General features: G+C 44.4%; 4 protein-coding genes across 10 annotated transcripts; 1 reads left to right on the top strand and 3 right to left on the bottom strand.

The window, feature by feature from the left end:
* Positions 1-577: 577 nt before the first annotated feature.
* On the top strand, positions 578-1,674 carry LOC117895520 (heat shock protein 27). The gene has a single exon (XM_034803224.1). The coding sequence runs from the start codon at positions 668-670 to the stop codon at positions 1,340-1,342; it is 675 nt and encodes a 224-aa protein (XP_034659115.1). The 5' UTR covers positions 578-667; the 3' UTR covers positions 1,343-1,674.
* A 621-nt stretch (positions 1,675-2,295) lies between these two features.
* Positions 2,296-13,456, bottom strand: LOC117895491. Its single transcript, XM_034803187.1, has 6 exons — positions 12,726-13,456; positions 4,970-5,201; positions 4,649-4,793; positions 4,328-4,448; positions 3,591-4,264; positions 2,296-3,527 (listed from the first exon to the last, which is right to left on the bottom strand). The coding sequence occupies exons 1-6, from the start codon at positions 12,803-12,805 to the stop codon at positions 2,938-2,940; spliced, it is 1,842 nt and encodes a 613-aa protein (XP_034659078.1). The 5' UTR covers positions 12,806-13,456; the 3' UTR covers positions 2,296-2,937.
* Positions 13,457-14,044: 588 nt separating this feature from the next.
* On the bottom strand, positions 14,045-16,901 carry LOC117895513 (eukaryotic translation initiation factor 4E1). 7 transcript variants are annotated; one of them, XM_034803212.1, is made up of 8 exons: positions 16,749-16,871; positions 15,975-16,010; positions 15,308-15,388; positions 14,821-15,206; positions 14,656-14,755; positions 14,503-14,590; positions 14,288-14,447; positions 14,045-14,216 (listed from the first exon to the last, which is right to left on the bottom strand). In XM_034803212.1, exons 1-8 carry the CDS (start codon positions 16,770-16,772, stop codon positions 14,210-14,212), a joined length of 882 nt encoding a protein of 293 aa, XP_034659103.1. In that variant the 5' UTR covers positions 16,773-16,871; the 3' UTR covers positions 14,045-14,209. The 7 variants fall into 7 exon arrangements, with proteins under 7 accessions (XP_034659103.1, XP_034659105.1, XP_034659107.1 ...); XM_034803214.1 differs by lacking the exon at positions 15,975-16,010 and having other exon boundaries at positions 16,749-16,884; XM_034803216.1 differs by lacking the exons at positions 15,975-16,010; positions 16,749-16,871 and adding an exon at positions 16,561-16,673.
* Positions 16,902-17,390: 489 nt separating this feature from the next.
* Positions 17,391-19,016, bottom strand: LOC117895503 (tektin-1). The gene is made up of 3 exons (XM_034803200.1): positions 18,729-19,016; positions 18,157-18,669; positions 17,391-18,091 (listed from the first exon to the last, which is right to left on the bottom strand). The coding sequence occupies exons 1-3, from the start codon at positions 18,899-18,901 to the stop codon at positions 17,512-17,514; spliced, it is 1,266 nt and encodes a 421-aa protein (XP_034659091.1). The 5' UTR covers positions 18,902-19,016; the 3' UTR covers positions 17,391-17,511.
* Between the last annotated feature and the right edge of the window lie 1,758 nt (positions 19,017-20,774).

Genomic DNA, 20,774 nt, shown 5'->3' on the forward strand with positions numbered 1-20,774 from the left:
ATTCAAGTTGAAATGCATCCATACATCCATGCACCCATTGCAACTGCCCCTGCAACTGACTGCACATATTTGTTAAATTCTGCTTCACTTCGCTCAGCAGCAGCAGCCGTGGCTGCAAACATGTTTGCACAAACAAAAAAAGAATCACACCGATGCGAAAACACGTACATATGTATGTAGATATGTACAACAGAGTCTGCGCAGGTTCAATGCACCTTCCAGAAAATATCACTGCACTGGGCTGCACCGCACACAGCAGCACAAGCGTGCCTTTAAAGTTTAAACAATTGAATTTGCAACAACTCCGATAAGAAAAGAAAATGCTTTAAATAAACGTGTTTGCATGTATGTATGTACTCACATGCTCGTGTATAGAAACTCTCAGAAATTTCAAGAACTTTCTCACGCACACACAGACAACTGCCGGCATTGTGGTGGTGCCGGCTGTGCCAGAAAGAGCGCGAAGCGTCGAGAGAGGAGAGTGCGAGAGAGAACGAGAAAACAGCTTGTTGCTTGCACGAGTGTGCGTGAGCAGAGCGTCGGTATAAAAGGCCGACGTAAAGGGCGACCGTTAACAGTTGCATTCGAAAAGTTCATGTTAAAAGCCTCAACGTGAGAGTTTTTTTTTGCCCAGACAAAGAGTTTTGTGAAAAGAAATAAAAATAAAATGTCGCTTGTTCCGCTACTGAGCCTGGCCCGCGAGCTCGAACATGACTACCGCGGCGCCTACAACGAGTGGGATCACTTTCTGGAGGATGACTTTGGATTCGGGGTCCATGCCCACGATCTGTTCCAGCGTCCACGTCTGGTGCTGCCTCACCACGGCTCCTCCTTGGGGCGCCGCCGCTTCCTACCGTACGAGCGCAGCCACCACCATTCACATCCCCATCAGTTAGTGCCACGCCGTCAGTCTGGCGGCCAGAACTCGCTGCTGCCTGCCATTGGCAAAGATGGCTTCCAGGTCTGCATGGATGTGTCGCAGTTCAAGCCCAACGAGCTGACCGTGAAGGTGGTAGACAAGACAGTCGTGGTCGAGGGGAAGCATGAGGAGCGCGAGGACGGGCACGGCATGATTCAGCGCCACTTTGTGCGCAAGTACACTCTGCCAAAGGACTTTGATCCCAACGAGGTCGTTTCTACTGTCTCCTCGGACGGCGTGCTCACCTTGAAGGCGCCCCCGCCGCCCAGCAAGGAGCAGCCCAAGCCGGAGCGCATCGTTCAGATCCAGCAAACCGGTCCTGCGCACTTGAGCGTCAAGGCTCCTGAGGGGGCTGCAGCTGCAGTCGCCGCCGATGGCAAGACCGAAAATGGCGCTGGCGAAAAGATGGAGACGGGAAAGTAGACAGGGCGTACAAAAAGCACCGGGTGAGAGGAGGTTTCGCTGGCGAAAGCGGAGTGTTGCAGAGCTGCTCGGAGAGTGCAAGACTAAAAGGATGCCGTTAGACCATCTCATACAGAACAGACACAAACATCGTATTACACGCCCAAACACACACAAATACACATGAAAGGCACACTTGTCATCACATTTTAGTGTTAAGCGATTTTAAAATCCCATTAAATAATAAACCCTTTGTATTAGTCGCTATAATTAGGCTACGAATATACATATGTATCTATGATTACTGGAGAATACGATTCTCGCTTTGATATTATACTTTTTTTGTAACAGAACAGCAGCAACACTCGGAGAGAATTTTGCATTTCTTTTGTGAGTAATCAAATAAAATATAAAGAAACTACTTTCCAGTTGTCCAGTGTATTATTTATTTCCACCACCTTCGCTCTCCTTGTCTGGAGCACCAACAGCAAAACACAATTCTCCATTTGGATAATGTAATCATTTGCACATATTTATTTAAATATTTAGTACATAATAAAAAATTTAGTTGTCCCTTTTTGTTTGTTGGTTTCTATGCTCGTCGCAACTCGTAGCGATCATAAGTATATACTGTAATGCTATGGTCTATATATCTAAAACGGCTTTCATTCATACCTTTCAGCGAGAGTGTTTAGCGGGAGAGAGAGGAGAGTGAGTGCAGTAGACAGCAGGCTCTCTATCGCTCTCTCTCTCACATGGCTTTGCATGTTAAACCGCGAAAAAGCTTTTAGTGGTTGTCATGTTGCTGTTGTTTTTTTATTGTTAAGTAAAAATGTTGATACTTCTGCAGTTTGTTGTAGTTCTTGTTGTCAATATGTATGCTTGCATTTATGTATGTATGTATGTATGTACGGATGTACGTTGCATTTATGTATGTATGTATGTATGTATATTCAATGACGCTTAATCACAGATCAATTTTTAAAATTTCATTTGACTTAGAAGTTAAGAAACAAAGTACACAATTCACATCATCAGACCATGACGATCCTTCGATTCTCCTTCCTTTCCTCCATCATTCCATCTCGTACTAAATATTACTTTCCTTTGTTGGTTTTTGTGGATCTTTTTTTGGCTTTGGACAGCGGGCTGTGGAACTCAAGTGAAATGTCTGGCGTACATGTGTGGGATGCTGGATGTGCTTTTGGGGTTTGTGGATCAAGAGTGCTGAGACAAATTAGCGACTAAAACTAGTTATATTCCACACATTCTTTTTCTGTCCAAATGAAGAACACTTTCCACACCTGCTCCTATCGTATCGTACAGTATTTATCTTCCTTTAAGTGGTTTTCTTTGCAGTCTCAAATTGTTTATGGGGGTTGCTATAATATGTAAAACAAGAAGAAGAACAACTAAGTGGATCCTCCGCTTGGCAAGAGTCGTTAAAGCAGGGCGTGTGCGGTATAAAAAGAAACATGTCCATCTCCAGCTGTGGATATCTTGTATAGTGGATCGTTGGTCGGCTTCGACCAGCGATGAATACTTGAGAACAAAGGGGTTCCGGCCAGGGGAGGGTATAGAGGGGATATAGAGAGCTCTTAGAGGGGGGGCTTCAATCACTTTTTGATGAGACTCTCGCAGCTGCTGCTGAGATTTGGCAACGACTTGAAGAAGAGGCGCGAACGATCCATTTGGGCATCGGCGGCACTGTGTCCCTTGCATCTGCCGTCCGGTCCAGCGCAGGAACCGTTCACGCCTCTGTCGAAGGAGCGGTGCATGACAAGAGTGGGCTGCGGATGCTGGCTGGCGTAGGCGGCTGGCGGCGACAGTGGCGACGTGGGCAGGTCAATGTCCAGCACGGTGTCTGCTGCACTAGCCTTTAGCTTGGGGTCTGAGTAGCGGCGCAGCTCCTCCTTACCATCGCCCTTGCCCAGACAGTCGGCGGCACAGCAGCCGATGGGCTGGTCCGAGCCCAGGATGCTCGAGTGGCGGTAGTCTATCTTTGGCGGCGTGCTGTAGTCGTACGGGTGCACAGCGTTGTCCAGGCCCACGCTCGGGTCGTTCAGCATATCACGGTTCTCCAGAAAGATGGACGAGTTAGAGTAGCGCTTCGTCTGGTGCGGCTTGTATACGAATCCTCCCAGCCCGTTGGCCACGGCATGCGACACTCCCGAGCTGATCGAGGGCGCCTTCTGTTCCCCGCTGCCTGCAAACAGAGATACGATACATTATTAAGAGTGTTTGAAAGAAAGGAGGACGATCCACTCACCACTGAAGCTGCTGAGCTGGAGGGCGTGCTCGCGGCCCGTGTCTGTAGATATTCCGCTGGCACTGAGATCCTGCCGCGAGCCGACACACAAATCAGTGGCCGAGCCGCGACTCGAGCCCTCTGAGTGCTCCAGCACGTTGTGTATGGAGTCGTGAAAGGGCGTCATGCTGCCCGATCCCTGGGGACAGGGCCTAAACGAGGAGATCTGTGACACCACATCGTCCAGCGCCCAGTCACGGTCGTAGTTATGCTGCGACTGCGAGCACTCAATGTTGGCGGCCACTGCCACCTGACCCAGTGGCTGGCCCGGTAGCTGCTGACGCTGTCCCAGCGGGTCCTCGGTTTGTGTGCAAGCACTGCTGCTGCTGTGCGGCACCTCTAGCTCGGCGGCCAACTGCAGCATGTGTTGTGGCGAGGCATTCAGCAGCCGCTGTTGCAACTGCTTCTGTTGCTGGCTGAGGCCGCCCGCGCCAGCACCGCTCTCCAGTGCCGCACAGCTCGAATCGTGTGCGGCGTGGGCTACAGCCAAGCCAGAGGCATTGATCTCCACCGCTCCACTGGATGTCCCACCGTGTGAAAGAGGCTCACTGAACTGCTGATGATGACGGGCGGCCACTGGTGAAGGCGGGGCCAATGGATGGATCTTCTCCGGCGCATTCTGAATCAGCAGGATTCTGTGGAAACGTTCGAAATAAGTTGCATGAGTGGAAATTTAGACAGGGATGCCTGATGCTGACCTGTTGCGTGCCTTCCAGCGGTGGCAGAGATGCAGATAGGCCTTGCACTGGATGTACATGAAGACGATGCCCCCAGTGAGTCCCACGGTGACTACGGCCAGCTTTGTCCAGAAGGGCCAGTCTACAAAGAGCATAGAGAGAGAGAAGGGGTAATTATAAGCTATGTACATATAAGCAGTTTTCAGTAATGACAGTCCAGCCGCTTGGATCGGTTCACGGGGCAGCTAAACAATTACACAATTACAGATATTCTGTGCACTTATCCGACCCGCATGAACCTGGAGCTGGAGTTCCGGCAACTAATTGCGAATCGAGTCGTACCTATGAGACCACGTTGCACGTCGTCTGCAGCCCGCTCGATGAGCACACACAGCGACCAGATGACGCACAGGGCGGCCGCGCAATGGAACAGCACCGAGCAGCAGAGGCGACGCCGCTCAATACCGGAGATGTCAAGGCTGCGCCACTGCAATGGAGACGAGCCCAACCGCAATGGGGAGACGGAGGCACACACAAATCAACATTCACATATCACATCCGAGAGTCCAAGTCCAATCGATGCAGCAGAAGCCAGAACAATGCCAAAACGAAATCAAATAAATTAGATGCGGATTCAAATGGAAACTGGAGCCGGACACTTACCTCGTTGAAGGGTTTGATCTTGGTGTGCATGATGAAGGGGAACTTGCACAGCTCGCAGGAGTTCGTCTCGGAGGCGGTTAGCCATTGCTGCAGGCATGCCTGGTGCACGTACTTGAGGCTGCCGGAGCAATAGCAGGGCGTCAGCAAGGGATTCAAAGGATCACTCTCGCAGTGGCAGATGCGGCAGATGTCACCGCTATTTTGCGAGGCCTGGCTGCTGCCAGAACCGAATCTGAAATATAAATTAGAATATAGTTAATAATTTGCTTGTAATGTTATGAAATGGATGAAATGAATCCCACACTTGGTACCAACACCAGAAGGGGGGAACATCAACAGAAATCTCTCTTTATCTGCCTTGATTGGCAGCACAAAAAGGCAAACTTTGGAGTGGGTGCCTGAGTCTCGGAGGCCTTTGTGCCCGTTGCCCTTTCAGCGATGTATTGGAATTGAAAACGAGTGATGCCTCAGCTTCTGTTGTACTCATATATTAACCTCATTATGCCAATTACATTGCAAAGCGAATGGATAGTGCGTTTCAGCAGCATTGAAGTCATAATTCAAGGCAAAATATATGCCTCAAATATTCAAAATAAATCAATTCTGCAGAAATCTAAGACTCTAGAGATTGAATCCATTGAGTTGTGGAATTTGGAGAATAGTTAAGTCATCAAAAAAATATTAATAATCATGTTTCTATCTGTTGTCATCGAATTCAGTCACTGATCGAATAAGACATTCGAGTTTTCCAGAGGTTGAGTCAGCAATTAGCAAAATTCAATTATGAAAACTCATTAAATTGAGTAAAGGAATATAAACTATGGAATAAATTAACTAATCGAATGGCGATAATTAACGAATAAATGAATGTATTTTCCATTAATGTAATCATTAAATACACAACACTGATGACAAATTAAATGGCGATCAGTTAATGAACACATAAATTCCGCAGAATTAACACAAGGCTTGGGTGAAGCTGTTCTTATGGCTGTGAAACGCACTGTACAACGCACAACACCCTGGACGAATATGCGCATAAAAAATCATTACGCCTGATAAGCCAAACCAATTTCATTCGCATTTTTTGCATTCATTTTTAAAGCATAAATTAATATTAATGATGGGGAGCCCAGATATGTCTGAATAATGTTGGGAGAAATATTAATGAAAGCTTTTTGTGGCTTCGAATGAATCAGATTTGGCAGCTGTCAACTCTTTTCTTTTTCCAGCCAAAGAACGTGCATAGGAGTCACGTTCAGTGGCCATCAGTTCTGTATGTTGAACTACAGTCGAAATATAGAGATTCCATAAAGAGAAATCTGTGTACATATCAATAGAAATCCACGTACAAAGACCAGACCGAAGCAAGTGAGCGAAAGTTCAACGAACCATTTGGATGACTTCCTGCTAAAAATGCCAATACAATGTACAGATTGAAGATAAAACTTAGCAACGACAAACTTCTAGACTCTAGAGTCTAGACTCTAGAGTGTTGCTTAAATTGCATTTTTGTACTGTAGTTTTTTGGCATTCAATCATTTGATATAAATGATCTTGCAAACGGAAATACTTTGACCAGTGGCTACATAAATTTCACATTTTTTGGTATATTTATTGCGTTTGCATTCCAAGAAAATATATTTCTGTTGAAATCTCTCTTCTAAAAAATGCTAACAGAAGTCCGTGCTCACCCAATCACATGCATACATAATACATATGTACAATATGTAAACCAAAATGTAATCAAATGCATATTTATAAAGCATTACTTGAACTTTGCGATGGGGCTTTGATTCGATGGCTGCCTGATTAGCATGTGTGTGGGCATGAGCCTCAGATGAGTGCCCTGCCTTTCGTCAGTGAGCATTCACTCTTGCAAGTTCCTCGTTGAGGTTCCCCTTTGGTTGTGTGGCAAGTTCTCCACTGGACAAAGGCAATTAGCCTTTGTTGGCCGCCCTATCATTATGGCTGAAACACACGCCCGCCCATCACCACCACCTCAGGCACCACCTGTGAACCAGTGTACCTGTGGGTGTGTGTATGGAACTGTAGTATCTAATCTAAGTAAGGGCCAGTGGCTGGTAGAGAACTTTTACTTTCTAGCTTTTATCTACTTCCATCTCCCATGCCCTCCACCTCCACTCTCTCTTTGTGTTTGTGGTGGCACTTGTGTCTGCTTCTATTTTAGAGTTCAGCCCGCAAGTGCGTGATTGAGTCGAAGGACAGACAGGACAAATGGACAAGTGGTAAGAGCCAAAGCCCAGGCAAAGGCAAAAGCAAAAGCAAAGGCTCCTACTAAACACATTTGTTGTGGCTGTCAGCAGTGACATGGTCATGGACATGGACATGAACGTGGACGTAGATGTGGACATGAAAGTAGAGTTGGATGTGCGGACATGTCTCCCTCTGTCTAATGCTCGTGTTTCGAGTCAATATACTGTCCTTGGATCGATGAATAGCATTTGTGGCCTATGCCGCAAAGGAGCTTCCAAGCTTAAGTTCAGTTCATAAAGTACACAAATAAAGTACATGTACACTCAAAGAAAACTCAGCACATTTATGGCAAATAAAGCCAACATTCAGTTGGCCAGCTTTCGAAGACATTGCATCATTTATTCGGTCCCTTAAGTGGCTTATAGAAATGACATCATTGTGTCTTCGATTTGTCTTTTTTAAGTAGCTATTTCCCTCAGTGTAGGTCGTACATATGTCTGCCTCTTAGATAGTTATCCCTTTTAGGGCCCTTCTTTCTGCTTCGATGGATGCCAGCCAGCCAAAGACGCCACAATAACAACATTTCTATGCGTAAGTCGCAATTTTTATGACTTCATTAGGCTTTTGGGTGGCTCCAGACGGTCGCTGGCAGCTGTTTCTTCCTCACACCTCTTGGTCCATGGGCACTTAGTGGCATATATTATTCCTCGAAGAGTGGAAAAGCCCCTCAACTCAACTCAAAAAAATTCCACAAATTTTCAACGCAATAAGATTGGAAAGGCCGATTCAAATGCATGAATATAAATAAACTTTCATACATAGGAACACGTTCGATCGCTCGGAATTATACAGAACGTGAGAGAGCAGTCGTATTTCCCAGAAAGATTTATCATGGATCGCGGGTCATTACTTTTCAAGCAATTTCCCTCTACTCGCCCCTTTGGACACTTCATATAACACTTTGCTTTTTAAATTGTACTTTATCAAAGGGCATCTATAAGTACGGACAAAACAAACATTTGCAATGCTATCGCATTACGCCACGAGTGGGGACAGGGAACAGGGGACAGGCAGGTGGGGGGCTAGGGTTTCAACAAAAGTCGAAAAAATAATACAACACGAAACGGTTTTGCCCCTACGGGTCTTGGGTTTCCGTTGCGAAATGCAGTTAAGCACTTTTCTTTCTGTTGGTTTGGTTTCCCATTTGCCCCACAGTCGCTTTTCGCATTTCCAAGGAAATCAGTCCTCTATTTAAAGCACATAATCACTCTTTAATTCTGGGAACACACTATCAGAAACAAATACATTTCACATATCAATAAACGTAGGAACACAGCACAAGTAAGAAATGTAAGAAATGATAGATTAGATCTCTCAAATGACAGATTTAACTCTACCAAAAGGTAGCTAATATGTATCCTTCTATTCTATCAATCATACATGATTGTTGGTTAATCAACAGACGGAGAATCGAGCCTAGTAAATGCACAACATTGTGTGTATTTGTGCTATCTCCCACTGTTATCGCTGGCAAACACAGTAAATAATCAGCAGAGTTGTTCGGATTATTGATACGTGTTGTATTTACGAAATGCTTCAGGTACGATGACGATGATGTTGAGCAAACCAAACGGTGGGTAGAACCTATTCCATCATTGTATCTACCTTATCGGCATTTTCTCTTCGTTAGTTAATGCTTCTCCTTCAAGCTATCTAATTTCGGACATAGATTAACATCTTGCTTGCATTTAGTCCTCCTTTGTACTCAAATTTAATTGCAACTAAATTAGCGCCTTTATTTTCAGTTTCATTCCAGTTACAGTCAGTCAACGAAACAGGGCACGCCCCTGCCCAGACCGACCAGATCCGACAAATAATCGTGATATGAAGACAGTGCTGGGGGAGTCGGATCCAACTGTCGTTGTGCTTTGTTTTGTTTCTTCCAGCGCTTTGATATTTGCGCATTATTTTTTGTGTGCTGTGCCTGTGTTTCGGAAACTTATTTTAAGTTCCAACTGGTTTAAGTTCGAGGTAATGCCGGGCAATTAATGCAAAAGTTATAAAGAGAGCGGGTGAGCGAGAGGGAGAGAGCGTGATGGGGGCGCCAAATATAATGTTGTGCGCACATGGAGTTTCCTTTGTTTGGCCAACCTATTCGACAGTACAGTGGAACTTCCATAACAAAGATTGTCACTGCTGCAGCGGCTGGCTGACTCTGTTTATGGTGCTTTTATTGTAGCAATTTTACCATAAAAATCTACATGAAAATAATTGTTGTAATCCATTGTTTGCATTTTGCCATCTTTGTGATAACAAAGAAATATCATAAATGGTCAAGCTGCTATAGAGAAATTTATAGTTTATAGTGCTCTGTGTTCCAGTGTACCACTGTACCTGCACCATCTCTCTCTCACTCTTTGTCTGTGAGTCATACAACAATAGTTTGCGGAAGCCTTATCAGCTGTATACCCCCGCTGCGCACCGCTCCACTCCACTTTACATTTTCATTATACTCTGTAAATATTTGGACGTAATTGCCCAAGCCAAAGCTCTGGCCGTGCAACATGTTCGCACATACAGTGGCGGAAAAAATAATAGAAACGACAGGCGATTCACACTTGAATCCAAATATTTTGTTTTTGGTGAAAGTTGTTTACATCAAAGCAAGTGTGCTTTGTTGCAGGATATTAGGGCTTTATATAGGACCCTCTTTAGGGCTCCTTTCGTAAGTTTTTTAAGCAGTGTATCCTGATTTGTATGAAGACCACGCTTTTGTCTTGGAAAAAATAATAGAAACGAGGTCTAATCTTTTCATAACTTTTCTTAAAACGGTTTTAAGCGAATTATATTGGTAACAATGCATAAACTAACGGCAAAAGAAGATATAAAATAACTTTTCCAGTTGATCCGGTTGTGTTTGTTGTTGTTAGAGTCTCAGAATGGGGTGCGGAGGACATTGTACGGATTTAGAAAGAAAAAATATCCTTACACCAGGATATGAAGGTCACACAACGTCAGATAGTGTTACTATTCTAAAATGGGTTTAATAAAAGCTTTTTTGACGATTAAGGACAAAAAATAACGAAACACACGCGGAAGAATGCACGCAACTTCGGCTTGGTTCGACACACCACCTTGTTCAAAAATCAAAAAAAATTCTTCCTCTCTTCGGAAAATTTGAAAAGCGATCTCAATGCATCGGTTAGTGGTCGTACTGTATGACATAGGTTGATTTAGGTCGATAAAAAATTACACAAAGCTAAAGTAGATGTATATACTTACGAAAATGATATTCAGATAGGTACCCAATGCCCCAAGGTGCATTTATTTCGTCCTGGGTACATTTGGTCGTGGGAAGTTGTATTAAGGTGCCTAATATGAGATTTCCTAACAAATCTGAGCAAATTGACTTTAGTTTCATTTGCCTACAACACTTTTTTTTTGACTATACGAAATAAATGCACCTTGAGGCATTGAGTACCTTTCTGAATCTCATATTCGGGCTTAGGTATGTCCATTTCATCTACGTGTAATTTTTTATCGACCTAAATCAACCTATGTCATACAGTACGACCACTAACCGATGCATTGAGATCGCTTTTCAAATTTTCCGAAGAGAGGAAGAATTTTTTTTGATTTTTGAACAAGGTGGTGTGTCGAACCAAGCCGAAGTTGCGTGCATTCTTCCGCGTGTGTTTCGTTATTTTTTGTCCTTAATCGTCAAAAAAGCTTTTATTAAACCCATTTTAGAATAGTAACACTATCTGACGTTGTGTGACCTTCATATCCTGGTGTAAGGATATTTTTTCTTTCTAAATCCGTACAATGTCCTCCGCACCCCATTCTGAAGCTCTAACAACAACAAACACAACCGGATCAACGGGAAAAGTTATTTTATATCTTCTTTTGCCGTTAGTTTATGAATTGTTACCAATATACTTCAATTTAAACCGTTTTAAGAAAATGTATGAAAAGATTAGGCTTCGTTTCTATTATTTTTTCCGGGCCTAAAAACTTTGAAAATTAATTTCTGGTATATCGAGTTTTTTTGTTAAATTGTTTTGTTACGTTTTGAAACATTGTTAGGTAAGCTATCAATAAAAAATATGAAACTTAAAAAAAAATAATTTTCGCTGAACAAAATTTTGAAAAAACCGAAAAAAACTGTCGTTTCTATTATTTTTTCCGCCACTGTATGTACATACTCATATACATAAACATATATATATGTATATATACATAGGTACTATGTGCATTTAACAGCCACAACAGTTGCCAATATTTATTCAACAGAAACAAGAGCGCGAGAGCGAGAAACAGACACATTTCCACAGCTCAACGACAGATTAGATTTGTGATGTGTGGCTGTGCCGTGCCGTGCCTGGGTGATAAGCCCTTCAAAGTGCGGACATGTGGGAGTTTGCACCGAGAGAGAGTTGACGGGTTCGTGTCCGCCTAGATTAAAACGTCACAGCTCCCACAGCGGCTATCTGAGTGCAATAATTATGACTGGCAAAAATACGAGTACGAGTATACCCAGTTCTATTCGCAAACATTTGCTAAGGCATGCAAATCCGAGCGAAAGTGTTGACCCCACGAGGCACTAAATAAACTTTATATAAATCGCAACTAATTACCAATTAGTCAACCAGATAGCAGGCGGCATGCGCCAGGTTCCCAGCCACTTGACACTTAAACAACATAATAAATCCAAGTACTTTGCATTTCAATTGGAGCCGATCTGGAGGAGATCGGTGCCCGATAGCTTAATCTCTCGCTCCCACAATGAATATTATTAAGTGTTCACTTAATGGTTGTCATTAGAAGGCGATAAACGTAAGTTTCTAAACCGCAATAAAATGGATTTATAAATTTGAATTAGAAATGGAGCAAATGGATAGGACCACATCCGCTTATGAATAATCTTTGTTTGGGGAAATCATAAAGGGGTCCCCTTCTTATCTGCTATGTGTTAGAAAAATGTTTTGATTGTCGACAGCTGGATGAGCGCTTTAATTTATAAACAAGTTTATATTTGGGGGAAGTTTCACATACTCACAATCCACAGACATAAAAGCCCTGACGACTCCATTGCTTTCAATAGAATCCGAAATGAAACTCAATTATCAGCGAAATCAGTTGAGAAAACACAATAATTTCGACTCCCCAAACGATTCGTTGTCGTCTCTCTCCCAGCTATAAATAAACAATGGACAATGACGATGGCTGATGGCCGCGGTCCGAACCGATCCAATCCGAGTGCCAAGAAGAGAATAAAGTGTCATGTCCCGCCGCACCAATACCGCTCCCATCACCCATCACCCACAAGACCCATTCAATTGCGTGCATGCACTTATTTCGGTTTTCAGTTGTACTTGAATGTGGGCCCCAGAATAATTTATAGGGTTATTTTGCTGGCTGCTGGTCGTAATGAATATGTTTTGTCGCTGCACGCCAAACTATGCGACACTTTGGCCGTGTCAAGGGCACGACACGGGGAGGGATTGAAAGAAGTTTGGATGGTGGGCAAGACACTCACCTGACATTGGCATAGTGCTGGCCGGAGTTCCAATCCACATGCTCGATGTCTGAAGAAGTTTTGGCGTTATCGCAAGGCATGGCTCGTCCGGTCCGGGGATAATGGATGGGGGGTGCGTACTCCTCTTTAGATGTCGGAGATCGCGGCAGGGTATCGCATAGTCGTGCAGACTTAGGGCTGTTTCTCTTTGGGGCTGCGACCCCTAGGGTTCAGTTCTCTCGTCTTTGTCTTTGATGCGCGCTGGCTGGCTGGGCCTTTTGTTTATTTTCGATGATAAACAGATGCTGTCGTCCTCTGGCTGCTGCTGCTGTCGCTGCTTTATTTATAGCAAACGCAGCTTGATATTTCACCAATTTCACTGGCTCTCTGGCTCGTTTTAGTTCGATTTTTGCCAAACGGACACAATATATTGCACTTTTATGTTCTTTCGAGGCTCAACGCAACGCTCTTTGGCTCTGGGCACCGTGTTTGTGTTGGTGCGTCTATTATTATATACTTTTGCTGCTGCACAAAGAATGGTTTCTTTTCTTCGCTCGTATTGATATTTTCCCGTTTGTTGGGGCCGCGTCACAATGCTTACAGGCCCGTAATCTGATTGCTTTCACAAATTGTACATATTTTTCTCACTGACAACTACGAATTAAACACAAAGGGCATCCTGAATTAACCAGGATTTGGATTTTGGAATTATCTAAATTCAGTGTTGTTTACGTCCGCGGCGAATTGAGTATGCAGTGTGACCGCCGATTTATCGATAATATATACCGCACGACCCTCAGAACTATACCGAAATAGACTTTATCATATTAAAAATATACCGTAAGTATATGGACATTCCTCGTTTTTGTTGTTCTATTTAATATTACTGTCTAGTTAGTATTCTCAGCGTGGAAATTATTATTTTATCCGATTCATCAATAAATTCTCCACAAGATTAGCTAGTTTTCATGACTTTCATTTATTGGATTGATCAAACATGTAAATTTCTCATTTTTGCGTTGTAAGTGTGAGCCAAAAAAATACCCTTTAAATATACCAAAGACATCTATAAAATATACTATATTATATACCGAAAAATCATGAGCGTGGGATCGCACTTAACCCCCTCTATTTATACAAGTTATTGAAGAAAAAAATGATCTATCGGAATATTTGTGCAACACATTCATTTTGAAAATAATAAGAGCCATAATCCAAGTTGCCACACTTTATCTATATACAAAATGGCCACATTTCCGTTTTTTTCCATCCCATTTCCAAATTAGGAGAAATCACAACTTTTTGTTCTTCAAGAGAATGCAATTGAATCGACTCTATGCTCCTGTTGTAGTGTACTCGTGTTTATTTTTCGTATATTCCAATAATGATCTCTACAGAAAACGGGTTGATTTTGTGTTGGCCTATGAATGCAACGATGTTCAGGCGATGTAGTGTATCGGTTTCGGCTTCAGTTTCACTTCGGGGTTGTTGGACTTGTGTTACGATTAATTTCTGTAGGATTTAACCGTTAATAAGAGGAAACGAAAATAATGTTAAGTCTTGTGCAACGACTGACGACTTACAATGTGTAGATAGATTTCACGTTCGATCCCTGCTTGACCATGGTATCCTTGTGAAGTTGATACTGCAGCGAATTCTGTCGTCCCAGACGCAAGGCATCGCGCAGCTTGTGGCCAATCTCCAGGGCAGCTTCCTCGTTGTTTCCATCGGCTGTCCAAATGGCTAAGAGACGAGTGGTTAGCCAAGGCTTTCGTGGAGTGGACATTGATTTACTTACAGATTTTGTTGCTCTTGCCACGAATGTTAACGACAGCACCGCAAATCTGATCCGAATGATCAAAGGCCTCGCCAATCAGGCAAAGCAACTGATGGATAAGTTAATATAGAATTTAATAGGTGTCACATGATATACGACAGCTTCCCCGCTTACCACATCGAGCCACAAATTATCCAAATCGGTCTTAGAGCTCTTGTTGAGGGTGATCACCCAGCGACCGCCCTGCTTGTTGGCAGCATCCTCCCACATGGGGCTGAAAAATTGCGATGATCAATAGCTATGGGGATTCTTGACACACCACACCCTTTTGCCACTCACCGTATTCCCTTCTTGAAGAGCGAGTAATCACTGCCCAGTTTGATCTCAGATGGGGGCTTGATATGGTTGTATAGACTCCAGAAGTCTTCGACGGCATCGAAGCTTGTGATCTCATTCTGCATGTCCTCCCACGACTTTGAACGATCGTTCTCCAAGTACCAGAGGGTCCATGTGTTCTGTAGAGGGTGCTTGAACAGATGCTCTGTGCGAACATCGTCACCGCCCTCGGTAGGCTTAGCCTCATCCTTGGGCTGAGCCGGAGCTGCAGCTGGGGCCGGAGCGGCGGCAGGGGCAGCCACAGCGACAGGTGGAGTGGGCTCCGGACGTCCAGGGGCAACTGTGTTGGCAGCTGGGTTGCCACCCTGCTCGGCGGTGGGAGCACTGGTCTGTGGGGAGAGAGCAAAATACACAAAGAGAGTGGAAAAGAGATTAGCAAACTGCTGCGGGCAAACGCTCAGCGGAACCGAGTTCGGGTTGGGATGTTTACTTTGAACATAGACTTGGGATTGGCAAAGTTCTTCATTCTCTGAAAGTCGCTCTGCATGTCGGTGGCCGTGTGTGGATGATTCTGTGGCGATTTGATTTGATTTCGATTAGATTCTTGATTCTTCACGCTGCTTCTGCCCGAAGGAGAGACGATCAGTCGCTGATTCACTTGTCGCTATCGTTTGTCTGTGTCTGTGTGTCTCTGTGAGTGTGTGTGCTGCGAGCGAGCGAAGCTTTTTCTGTTTCTTTCGTTTCTCGTTTTTCGTTTCTCTTGTGTGTGTGTATATGGCGGCCGGGTGGAATTACTTGCTGAATTTCTTGATATCTGACTGCACTGCACAGGGTTTAAACTGCCTGGAGATCGACTGACTTCTCGCTTTTCACTTGCCTTTCAATTTGGCAAAAAAAAACAAAAATAATTTGAAAAAACTTGTTAAACTTGTTGTAAATGGAAGTACGGTACGATACGATACGTTGGTGCTCGCGTTGTCCGGTGACCCGAATTTTTCAAGACGCTTTTCTTTGTTCGATTCGAAAAAAATAAATTTTAATAAAAAAAAATGTATTTCCTTCGTAATTCCTGGGAAAATAATATGTTTCTACTTTGAACTGAATCAAGCTACTCCCGATACGAAAGTGAAGTTGCCCCACAGCACTTCTACACTCACACGAACGCACGTATTTGACACAAAAACACAGATTGCCTGTTGGAAAAAGTTGTAGGTATTGTTGAGTTAAAGGGTTTTCACTGAAAATTCTGTCGGATTCGATCAGAACAAAGAGTTTCTAGCTAAGTTTTGACTGGCGGCAACGCGGATTACCAAAAAGCTGAAGAGAATACGAGAGAAAAGAAAAGCAACGGTTCAGGCGATGCTCGGACGACTGCAATGAAAGTCGTGGTCGGCGGCCGTCGCCATGCCAGAAATGATTTAACTGTTGTTCGCTGCCGCTGCTTTTCAGTTGCTTATTGCAGTAATTTACTTTTTTGTTTCTCTGCTTTACCTATTTATGCTGTATATACACATGCACACACTCACGAACACATACAAGTACAACCGATAGCGATGTGTGTGCGATTGTCTTGACAAATTCCAGCGACGGAGCAGCGAAAAAAAAGTGTGGTATGCAAATGGTGAGCGTAAACGCGAGAGAGCGAGCGAGAGCGAGAGAGTTATGACGTTGACAACAGCAAACGTGCAAATAACAATTAACAGTGAGTTTTGCTAATTGCGTGCAAAATTGCGGGTGCTTTACTGATTGGATTTGGTGAATGAGAAGGAGTCGTCCTCTGCGATGATGCCACGCCAACGCCAGCTGCACGCTTTTGCTCGACTGTTTCTGCTTTCGCGCCGTCCCCCTCTTGTGCAACAACCCTGTTTAGCCTGTGTGTGCCACGGCTGAGGTCTAAAACCATGCGGCTATTTTTTCCTATTTGCGCTTACCTTGTCCGTCTCCGACACTACCATGGTTGTCGCTCTTAGCGCGTGGTTAATAGATAACTAAATACGCACTTGAATTGCGTACCAGACTAGCGGTTATTTAGTTTTACTAAATTCTTTTGGTTAATTCTTTATTTTTGTGAAACAGACCAGTGTGACCGCGGACTTATCGATAAACCGCACGACCCTCGAGAATAGACCATAATATACCTGCTCAATTTCAAAATATACCGTTTATAATGGATCAGTTTTGTTGGTTTTTGATATTCTGATTAATATATACAGCAAGTTGGGACCCTCGGCACAAACCGATTGCTGAATTTGCTTGTTTACAAAATACAGTTCATGCAAAAAAGGTCAACAGCAAACAAATCGGAAGACGTAACGTGTTGGAAATGGAATTTACGTAATTTCACTGCTGGCTGTGACTATCGATACTATTGTCATGCGACTTTTCAATGTGGGAACTGTGACAGCACTGAGCTGACAACTTCTGCTGGCTATGCAAGTCGCTTGTTTAGAATTTTCCCGCAAAAGTAATTTAAATCAACCTGCGTTTGGCAAACGGTTATACTTAGAGACGGCACCATGTTCCACCGATATAAGTTTGAGCGAAATATTCAATTTGTTGATTGGAACTTGAAATCGAAAGTGAACTTCAATTTATTAATTAATTTTGAATTGAACACGAAATGCACGTATGCACCTAATTTGATTAATAGTTGTTTGTGTATATGTGGCTGGACTACTAGTGGAAGATGGTTGCCTAGAAGGACTGGTATTTAAGTGCCTGGCGCAAAGTCATGCAATCGACCTCGTCGATCTTGCAAGTATTCGTCTTTATATTGATCTCCTCCTCCTGCATGACCTGGACGTGCATCAAGTAGCGCATCGACGCCTTGTTCTCGTTCAGCTTCTGGTTCAGCTTGCAGACGGAAGCCTTCAGAGCCTGCAGTTCGTTGTAGAGCGCATCCTGGACCATGTCGCAGGTCAGCTCCAGTCCCGGGCGATGGGCGCGATTGCTGAGTCGAGTCTGGCAGAGGGTAATGGCGCGCTGCTTGTCCATCATCTCCTTCTCCAGGTCGGTCATGTTGCGCTGCACCTGGTGAATGTGGTCCATGGTGTCCTTGTGCTTGTTCTCCAGGCACTGCTTCACGTGCTTCGTCTCGGCAATGCGCCGGTCAAAGGCCTCATTAGTGCGGTCCGTCTGGTTCTGCATGTCCTCGCAGACCTGCTTCAGCAGCAGATCGATATAGGCACGCAGCTGGCCGGCCGAGACCAGAGCCTTGGCATTGGCCTCCAGGTTCTCGTAGGTCTGCGCCTGCCACTCGGTCAAAGAGAATTGGCTGGGGAATAAATCAAAAGGGAATATAGACCAACTACCCACGGTCCAGTACCACCGACCACCTACCAGTGCGACTTGGACAAGTCCTGACCCTTGCCGAGGTCATGCTGGAATTCCTTCAGCTTGAGATTCTTCTCGTCGATGGCCAGCGATTTGTCCTTCGCGGCCAGATCTTGGTCCAGCAGATAGATGGCTGCACGCAGCTTGCGAATCTGCTCCTCGGCCTCCTTCAGAGCGGCATCGGCCAGCCCCTGACAGCCCTTGATCACCTTCAGCTCGCGGCGCAGCGAGCGATCCACCTCGTCATCGCAGAGATCTACCCCGATGCGGCCCTCGCGCAGGATCAGGCACTGCTTGCAAATGGCCAGTGACTTATCCTTGAGGAACTCGATGGCATTCAGCACCCGATTGCGATAGGTGTTCAGGGCCTCGTCCTCCAGCATGGCCGTCTTCTTCTGGCGATTCAGTTCGTCCACCAGGAAGCGAATCTCGCTGGTGCGCTCGCGCATGTGGTGCTCCACCTCGCGCTGCCAGTTCTTGGTGGTGTCCTTCGTCTCGTCCACCACGCGACGCGATTCCCTGGGTTGGGAGAAAGTTGTGGAAGTGCCAGCCCATTCCCCTCCACCACCGATACTCACTCGACAATGCGCTCGGCCAGCTTCTCCTGGTCGCAGGTGATTCTAAACTTGATCTTGTTGTTGTAGTCCCAGTCCTCCTCGGAGTAGCGTGGCGGGCACTTGGCCACTGGCCCCAGGTGCTTGCTTGCCAGCTGCATGCCAGTGATGCGACGTGCCTTCAGATTGGGCAACATGATGAACGATGCTCTGTGTGCAGCAAAGATTGCGTAAGAAATATTAATAAATGCTCGCTCGAACAACGTTTGACTTTTGATTGAGAATATAGATTGGGGGGAACTCCAACTAGATGGGGGGTGGGGATGTGGCAACTATATTCAACTATATTCGATAGCCTTTAACTGGCACACTTTGTTTCTGAGGTCTGAGGTGGAAAAAAATCTGTACCTGCCTGAATCTGATTCTGAGTCTGACTAGACCCTCGAGTCGACTTGCAATTGGGTTCCTATCCGCTCCCACGGGGTTCGTTAAATCGATTCATGCTAAGGAATTTACGGTTGCCTAGCGGTATTTATTGTTATGTTGCCCCAGCCCCCTCCAGCTGCTGCTCCGCCATGCCTCATCTGGCCAAGAAGTCATGCAGCGCCATTGCGCTTGTGCCGTATGTCACCTGGCAGTCACTTCACAGAATTGGGCACAGAAGGAAACGCAACCAAGGCAAGAAGGAGCCTCCCAGCCTGGGCCATTACACTGCTCCTTGTGGTCGCGTCTTACAGCATGTTTATAAATAGGTTTATGCCTGGGTACTCCTGCTGCTCCCTCCCATTGATCGATTTATGCTAACATACTTTCGCTTTTGCTGATTTGCGCCTCGGCTTTTGGCAGTTTCTTGATATTTTTCACATGATTGCAAAGTTTTTGGCATTAATTATGCTAATCAATGGCCATTGCGTGACTTGGGGCGCTGGGCGGGGCAAAAAATAAATCCCTGTCAATGAATGCTCGGATTTATTTGGATGCTATTTGGATTTTGATTTGGCATTTCAACTAGCCCAGCAGTTTTAGAGCCTCATGGTGGTTGGTTTGACAAGCATAAGCTGCTGTGAGCAATATATGGGAGAAAGGTTATCGGTAAAATATTATTTAAATATTCCAAAAGCCTAAAAATAATAATCGATATTCTTACTTACAGTTATGATTAAACTGCTGCGCATTTTTGTGAACCACATTCAGAGTTTTATGACCACTGTTAAGGCCCCAAGAAGCAAGCAGTTTTGTTTAACTTTGTAGCTGCACTGCTTAGCGTTTGAGTTGTGTATTCAATTGAAGTTCCTTCGTTGTGGTTTTTTTGTAAAATTAAGTTTTAATATATTACGATACACATCATATATATATATCCATACTATATATACGCAATGCTCTTACAGCTGAATGATACAAATGTACAATTTAATTAACTAGGATCGGATCTCTTGATCGTATGTTCTTCATTTCTCAGTTATATTTATGTTAGGTTTCACTTTTTGGATTTCCTTGTTTCGGGTTTCGTTTGGCTTGAACGATCTACATCTACATATGTATGTATGTATGTAAGTATGTATGGCTTGTGGCGGCGCTTTCAGAACTCTTCTCTTCGTCTGCTCTGCTATTATTATTTTGGTAATGTATGCAATTACGACACACCCACATCCACATCCCCTACAAACTGTCGTGTGTGTGTTTTCGTTATGGTTTATTAACAGTGAACTTTGAAATTCTATCCCCCTCTTGGGAGTACTTTTCCCGCCAGTCAACACACTAAGTACATTGCTTGGAGTTGCTTCATTACACGGTTCAATTCAGCTGGACTGTACAGATCTGCTTGGTTATTGTATGCTTGGGAACCTTAGCAGCCCCAGAATAGTGAATAGTTCCTTCAAGGGTGCTCGACAATTGTTTAACTTGGCTATCTACGAATACGAACTGTGGTTACTCTCTCTCTCTCTGTCTTCCTCTGTCTATCTTTTTCGTTTTCTTTATCTGTTGCTTTTAGGCTTCGCCCTTGGTTCGGGGTCTTGTTTAAATTCTTTTATTTGCAATTTGTTGTTTATTGTAATTGGTAATTTGTTG

The sequence above is a fragment of the Drosophila subobscura genome, chromosome J (assembly GCF_008121235.1).
Source record: "Drosophila subobscura isolate 14011-0131.10 chromosome J, UCBerk_Dsub_1.0, whole genome shotgun sequence".
Taxonomy (NCBI): domain Eukaryota; kingdom Metazoa; phylum Arthropoda; class Insecta; order Diptera; family Drosophilidae; genus Drosophila; species Drosophila subobscura.

Bases quoted from the DNA above. Each gene is read 5' to 3' on its own strand.
- LOC117895520 (XM_034803224.1), top strand. From the start codon at position 668: ATGTCGCTTGTTCCGCTACTGAGCCTGGCCCGCGAGCTCGAACATGAC.
- LOC117895491 (XM_034803187.1), bottom strand. From the start codon at position 12,805: ATGCCTTGCGATAACGCCAAAACTTCTTCAGACATCGAGCATGTGGAT. The intron at 4,794-4,969 runs GTAAGTGTCCGG...TCTCCATTGCAG, and splicing joins AGATCAAACCCTTCAACGAG to TGGCGCAGCCTTGACATCTC. The intron at 3,528-3,590 runs GTGAGTGGATCG...CTCTGTTTGCAG, and splicing joins CCAGCTCAGCAGCTTCAGTG to GCAGCGGGGAACAGAAGGCG.
- LOC117895513 (XM_034803212.1), bottom strand. From the start codon at position 16,772: ATGGTAGTGTCGGAGACGGACAAG. The intron at 16,011-16,748 runs GTAAGCGCAAAT...TTTTTCCAACAG, and splicing joins TAGTGTCGGAGACGGACAAG to GCAATCTGTGTTTTTGTGTC. The intron at 15,389-15,974 runs GTGAGTGTAGAA...AAATCGCCACAG, and splicing joins TGTCAAATACGTGCGTTCGT to AATCATCCACACACGGCCAC.
- LOC117895503 (XM_034803200.1), bottom strand. From the start codon at position 18,901: ATGTTGCCCAATCTGAAGGCACGTCGCATCACTGGCATGCAGCTGGCA. The intron at 18,670-18,728 runs GTGAGTATCGGT...CTCCCAACCCAG, and splicing joins CTGGCCGAGCGCATTGTCGA to GGAATCGCGTCGCGTGGTGG. The intron at 18,092-18,156 runs GTAGGTGGTCGG...TTTATTCCCCAG, and splicing joins GACTTGTCCAAGTCGCACTG to CCAATTCTCTTTGACCGAGT.